The following is a 6,925-nucleotide window of genomic DNA, read 5'->3' as shown; positions in this document are numbered from 1 at the left end:
GAAATTGTGACGTCACGGCACAAAGGTCAACGTACACCCGGAAGTGATTTGGTCATCGTGGCGGGAACTCTGAAGGAATCCTACTAAAATATGGAGTGTAAACTGTTTGTTGCACGATTGATGAGCCCCATTGGGCAGATAACGATCGAGTCATGTACGAGAGGAGTGCACAAGGTGGACCTACAGGAGCCGAAGGACTTTTTACCAGACGGAAGGTATTACGTTATGTCAAGTTGAACAAAATTGTAAACTTTGGAATGTGGAGGGGCAACGCCTTCTACGTACTTGCACTTTTAACGAACATCAATGTCGCCTGTCTTTGTGTGCTTTCGTGAAGAGGGTGATATCTGCCATCCCAAAATTATTGTCTTGTAAAAGAGTAACCATTATATAATGACTTAATGGTTGGCATTCATTTTTCGAAGATTATAGTAACATTCAATATGATTTAACAAACAATAACACACACACCAAAACTTTGATCCCGGATTCCTCTTTTTTTTCTATATCATCACAATGTCCTTCTTAACACGAAAGGAAATTGGCAAGAAGGGTATTACTAGTAATACTAGCAATAAGACATTGGTTATCCACCCGAATGTTTGTGGCACAGTTGTGAGACTAGGCCCATACACTCAATTTTCCACTGAATTTGTTTTCACATATATATTATTATCTAACTACTGATTTTTTTTTTCTCCTCAGACATAAAGTAGACTTTGTTGATGGTGTGGCAGAAGAACAGGTGAACAAGTGTGAGCCACTTGCAAAGTGTGTGGACTGGATCAAGGTACTTTTTACATACAGTAAATTGTGATCCAGGGCCATGCCAATCTAATTTCTTGTTTCTCGGCTTTTCCTGCTTCATTATTTTCAGTATTGGTGAAATTCAATGAAGACAGTGAAATAAGAACCAGGCTATTAGCTAGCAGGCGTCATGGCCTCTTCTTGGGGCCCTACACTAAAAAAACAAAGAAATAAGACACCCTCATTTTGCAAAGGGACACCCAGAGGATGCCCTTTTTCCCTGGTACATGTAATTACTTACACCTGTACATGTACAGGCACTGTTACTGTAGTTTTTCCTCATACCAGGTACTTGAACAGTATGTAAATTCATTGACATGCAAAGCTACCAGTTAATTGTTAATCCATTGAGCCCATTGGGGAACTCTGTTTCTGACTGTTCTACCCCCCCTTCCTCCAATTGTAGGACACCCTGTATATAAATCCAAGCTAAAAGCTGTCCGAAACATCTGACTGTTTCAAAATTTTATCCAGTTGCATGAGTAACTATTTTTGGTGTACAGTATCTTATTACCTGGATGTCTAACCTTCATCAACGAATGACTGGCATTGCAACTCCTTCGTCCCTCTTTATCAAATTGTTTTGTTTCTAGGCTTATTTCAAGGATGCTTCCAGTGTACAAGGCCTAAGCCTGCCTCCCCTTCACATCACCAAGTACAAGGAGGGTTCCTTCACAGCTGCCGTGCTGCACAACCTGGCGACGAAGGTGGACATCGGGGAGACGGTCTCCTACGGCCAGCTGGCCACGATGACGGGGAACACGAGGGCGTCCCGGGCCGTGGGCGGGGCGATGCGAGCCAACCAGACCCCGCTACTGGTGCCCTGCCACAGAGTGGTGAACAGTAATGGCAGCGTGGGGAACTTCATGTCCGGTAAAGGAAATGTGTTGAAGAAGTGGCTGCTGGAACATGAGGCCACCACAGAAAGTTGAGTGTTACGAAGAACTTCAGAAGTTAAAGCTTTACTAGATTCCTCACATAACATCGCCGCACGACGCAGAACTTGGCTTCGACAGACACAAACGATAATGGACCAAGGCTTTCTCCAGGACCCGTCCCTCCGTTTTGGGACACAAACTTGCTTGTTGGGACGGACAATAATTCACCCCGTCCGTCCTAAAAATGTATTTTGTAAGTTTAAAATGCCAGATTTATCGAATTAACAAATTCGCTTCTAAAGATATATGAAATAGCATTTTTGAGGGTTGGAGTTTCTCAAATTTCCCTTGGGGAGTATAAGCCCACACCCTCTAGTTTTGCGGCCTTCTACACCCCCAACCCACCCCACTGATGAGTGGCACAGACAAAAATGTAAAGCTGGAGACAGCCCGGGGATAGATAAAACCTTAGAGCTGGAGCAAGCCTTGGTAAAGGCAGCCAATATGTGGCAATTTTGAGACTGTTAGACATAACGTTAAACCCATTGGCTATTGGTATCAACCAGTTTACACCCTTGTTCATCAACATTAAAGTTCAACCATGACATAAAGACATTGTGTACAATGCTTTTTTTTCTTCAATTTTGATGGTCACGGTCATAGGGAGGTGCCTGTCTTTGTTTCTATAGCCCTAAGTGGGCACTTAATGCATACCACTAGGGGTGGGTACCGTGTACCGGTACAAAACCAGTATTTTTTTATGGACCGGTCCAAAAAAAACGGTCCGCAAAAAATCAGTGGACCGGCCTATGGACCGATTAGAAAATTCACAGTACCAGGCTACCGGCAGGCGGTCACATAATTACCAGTCTAAGAAAATACAAAGCAGCAGATTTGATGAGTCGTGGTTGCTCTTTTTCAAAGACGTTAGCTGTTAATCATATCTGGAAATGTAATGGTATAGTGTTATTGAAACTTACTATGTGTAGGAATGACTAGAAATTGGAGTTTCTTTATTCAAGTTCCAAGCCTCATAAAATGCTCTGGATGCCTTTAAGGGGCTGAAACGTGATATTTTAGCGAGAAAAAATGTTGTTGATAACAACCTTTGTGTATGATGCTCCCCTTTGACGTCGAAAGTATTCAGGCGCTGATCTTTACATGAAATTTTTGATATCTGTGGAATTTACAAACCTTTGTGTTTAAACCTTTCGATGTCCTTCGTCGTCAGACGATTAGGTAAATGCGAACTGAGCGCTTGTCTTCTGACACATAGGAAAATTTTTCTATAAGGGACAGACTAAGTAATTAACACTTATTAGAATATTCCTGTTATTGACGACTGACATGAAGCGCGGAATGCATCTCACAATAACTTTGATCAGCGGCAAACATGAAACGTTATACGTCTACAATCAAGGCAAACACCACGAAGACAGTGAATGAGACGGACTTCCATACTTTAGACAGGGTTACAGGTTGTTTCGCTACATTGTCACTTCGCTACAGTACGTTTCGCTACATGGCAAGTTGTTTCGCTACATGGTACAGGTTGTTTCGCTACATGACGCAAGTCGTTTCGCTACATATGAATGTTATTATGCTTACACCTTGTGTATTTAGGTGGAGAAGATCATCAACTGATACAAAATACGGTACATCTAAATGAGGACCTTAATGGCATAATCAATGAGAGGCCTTCATGATACGTTATGTCATGAAGGTTGATATCATTTGTCGAAGGTCGTTGGGCTCTAAATGTGAGATGTTATTCACCTTTATCAATTCAAGTACTTCAGATTTTAAGACGCTTAATGCTATAGATAGATTTGACTATATCTGTAGATTCAACAGCTCACACAGTGTTGAAATAGGCAAATATATAAAAGATTGTTTTGTTATTAGAAAAAATAATGATACTCATAATTAGCCCAACTTGAATCATGTAAAACCTAAGATAGTCATTGTGTTGTAGTGAATAGTTTTATTCCATGCTTATGTCTTGTTCTATCTTAACTGTGGTTGCCATCCTTTGTACCTGCTACAAAATTGGCTCAACTACAGTACGGAAAACTTGTGTTTTAAGATTGTTGTTTATGCTAGAACTCCAGATTCTATCCACTATATACTTCACTTCTACGCAAAGCACAGAACTTGAGTTGGAAACATCACCCAACTATTCAGACCATTTACGGTTCTCTACCACGGGTGTCACACAGACTCAAACAGAGAAGGGTCCAGTTTGCTGGTCACTGCCTTCGGCCAATGAGGAAATTATCAACTCACTCATTCTGTGGAGGCCCCGGGGAAAAACACGATCCAGAAAGCTGACTTTCCCGAGGGCTCTATCTAGAGACACCTCAATTCACACGGAAGACCTAAGTGCGGCCATGGCAGATAGACAGCAGCTGGTGTGGTCGGAAGTCGTGCATGGACTTGCCCCGTCCCCCCCGGGGGTCGACCGATGATGATGATGATGACCTGCTACAATAGTCGTGCAAGAAAGTTATTCTGTATTTCACGTCAGGCGGCAATAACAGCAATATTGTAATCACTGCCAACATTACCTAGCCTGTCCTTAATTTTTAAAAAACAAAACATTTGTATTGAAATAAAACAGAGATTCTTCCTATGTGTTAGATGTCGTGCGCTCAGTGATAAGGTTACATTTCGATGGACGTCCATCGAAATGTAACTTTACTGTATAGCGGACCTACCCTGTATAGCGGAGTACCTCGGCTGATTTCTACTATGTTCCCAATGATAGGACGGAGCCTGGTAGAGGCTAATATTTTGTGCAATGTGTAATTTTTACGACAAAATTAGTACGTTTTGTGATAGGAAAAGACATTGGATGACATTAGTATCCGTTTTCCAATATTTCTATCAATTCGTGTTATAAATTTACTAATTTCGCAGCTTCTTTTTACGATTTACAGTATAGTCGTGTACTTTCTTTGGTTTGTTTTTGTGGCAAGGACCAAATTGATGCTCGCACGGACGTCATCCAAATGATCAAGCCAGCGTGGCATAAGTTGTGTTGAAAAAGAATGGGTATTTGGTATGAGGAGCGTTTCGTGATATTGTTCAACACCACAGCATTCCTGTCTGATTTGACATCTTGATTAAATGTATGAAAAGCATATCTTCTGGTGATTATTGTCATTGCAATGCTAGCGGTAGTGGGGGCGAAACTATAGTAACACTGACGCACTGTAGCGAACCATGGTATTTTCTGTGCGTGCGTGACCAGTTGACAAGTGTTGCCGTCAGATCATCGGAGGTAGTCTAGTTATCTACGGCAAATGTGGAAAGCCCGAAATTGGCGCTTCTTGCGATAGGTAACATTCTTGTCTGCAGTGAGAACACCGCAAGATGAACGACAGTACAGTGAACCTCACCGGAGGCAACTCCACGGTGTACGAGACTTTCGAGCCGTGTTTTCGCTGGTACCTGGAAAACATGATGGACTACGACCTGGCAGTAGCTGCCTGCTCTCATCTCCCCGAACCGATTCTAGACGAGAACAGGAAAGTCGGGATCGCCTCCGCCGTTCTCGGCACAGTCGCTCTCCTCACGAACGGCGTAGTTTTGTCCACTGTACTGAAAAACCATCAGCTGTCCAAACCCATGTACCTGTTCGTGGCAAACCTGGCTGCATGGTGTTGAAACATGGAGCAGCGGGGAAGACATCGAGTAAGCAAGGTAAACTGATCTTTAAGGAGAATCGGTTTTTGTTCTAGGACTACTGTAAAAATTTATGTGATTCTTTCCTAATCTTATCCAGTTGCTTGAGGAACTGTCATTTGGCGTAGCCTCCGTTGCAGGCTCTGAAACGGCTTTTTGGGGGGCTAAGTAATCCACTTTTTGCAGCCAGCCCGTAACTATCAGCCACCCCGTAACTATCAGCAGGCGGATAGTTACGGGCTGGCTGATAGTTACGGGCTGGCTGCAAAAAGTGTATTACTTAGCCCCCCAAAAAGCCGGTTCAGGGCCTGCAACGGAGGCTACATTTGGCGTATCTTATTACCTGGATGGCTAACCTTCATCAACATGTATGTGTATTGTGTACAGTTGTGTGATCTTAGGTTCTTTTTGAATATCAAATTTTATTATTTGGTGTATCATGGAGTATTGTTTATAATACATCCATTCCTGGCAGCCAGTTTGAAATTGTGCTCATATCTTCATAACTCAAAGCGATGTGGCTATGGACGATTATGCAGATTTTAATTTGTCGTGTTGTGTTGACCGTTGTTTGTATTTTGAACATAGTTTGTATGGAGTTATATATACATGTATACATATGAGTACCTCACATTGTCATATTCATCTTGTTTGATATTCGGAAAACGATGTTTAATGCAAACGCGTTGTACTTGTATACCCCAGCCTGGAGTGGTACCAAAAAAGGTGCCAAGTACTTTTTTCATGTGATGTTCGAATAGATGTTGGTAGTCCTTTTTATCGTAGATACTAAGTCGATTGATGGGTATAGAAATAAATAGAAATATCCCGGTGTAATCCTTTCGACTGAAGTATGATCTTTTAGTTTAAATCTTTCTTTATTCGAATATCAAACCTTGGCAGACAAAATGAAGTAATTCCTTCCCATGACCCATATGTTACGTGGAAAACGATCACAATAAGGACTAAGTTGACCCTCTCACCGTTTTCTGAAGAGCAGGATTGAGACTCCAGGCTATTGACGCGTCCAACTAGATTTAGATTTACTAGATTTAGTTACTAAATAGGCCGGTTGTTCACAAATCACCCCCGTCACTAAAATAAAGCACCTCTTGACTCTCATTAAGTAGCCAGATGAACCTTCAAGATCAGTGAAGGAAGGGAGCAATCTGACTTTATCCGTCAGAGGGCCTGGCTAGCTGATTTCACCTGTCAAACAATCATTCTGGGAACTGAATGGTTACATTTTCGGCTGCCATTTGAATTCTTCATGTCCTCTCAGGCGACAGTCGTTTTTAGGGGGTGGAATATTTTCTTCCAAGCCGACAAGCAATAATAATTTTGTGGTCAATCTGTCGTAAACATAATAGATATTGTGAGAGAAAAAACATTGATCTTGAAAGTAGTTTGCTTTATATCAAGTCGTAAAGACTGGCAACAGCATTTTGCACATTTCAATGAGAACGAGCCATCAGTGATACATTTTAGTCTTTAGTTTGAACAAAGACATCCTTCTGAAACCATTTGCATAATTAGTAACTAAGGTAATACTT

General features: G+C 41.8%; 1 protein-coding gene across 1 annotated transcript; it reads left to right on the top strand.

The window, feature by feature from the left end:
• Window positions 1-26: 26 nt before the first annotated feature.
• Window positions 27-2,296, top strand: LOC136429835 (methylated-DNA--protein-cysteine methyltransferase-like). The gene is made up of 3 exons (XM_066419866.1): window positions 27-215; window positions 706-790; window positions 1,401-2,296. Exons 1-3 carry the CDS (start codon window positions 91-93, stop codon window positions 1,737-1,739), a joined length of 549 nt encoding a protein of 182 aa, XP_066275963.1. The 5' UTR covers window positions 27-90; the 3' UTR covers window positions 1,740-2,296.
• The last annotated feature ends 4,629 nt before the right edge of the window (window positions 2,297-6,925 follow it).

This window comes from Branchiostoma lanceolatum, chromosome 3 (assembly GCF_035083965.1).
Source record: "Branchiostoma lanceolatum isolate klBraLanc5 chromosome 3, klBraLanc5.hap2, whole genome shotgun sequence".
In the NCBI taxonomy this organism is placed as follows: domain Eukaryota; kingdom Metazoa; phylum Chordata; class Leptocardii; order Amphioxiformes; family Branchiostomatidae; genus Branchiostoma; species Branchiostoma lanceolatum.
This window is presented reverse-complemented; position numbering and strand designations above follow the sequence as displayed.

Excerpts from the sequence above, each read along its gene's own strand:
- LOC136429835 (XM_066419866.1), top strand. The coding sequence starts at position 91 with ATGGAGTGTAAACTGTTTGTTGCACGATTGATGAGCCCCATTGGGCAG. Across the intron at positions 216-705 it reads GACTTTTTACCAGACGGAAG|ACATAAAGTAGACTTTGTTG; the intron begins GTATTACGTTAT and ends TTTTCTCCTCAG. Across the intron at positions 791-1,400 it reads AGTGTGTGGACTGGATCAAG|GCTTATTTCAAGGATGCTTC; the intron begins GTACTTTTTACA and ends TTTTGTTTCTAG.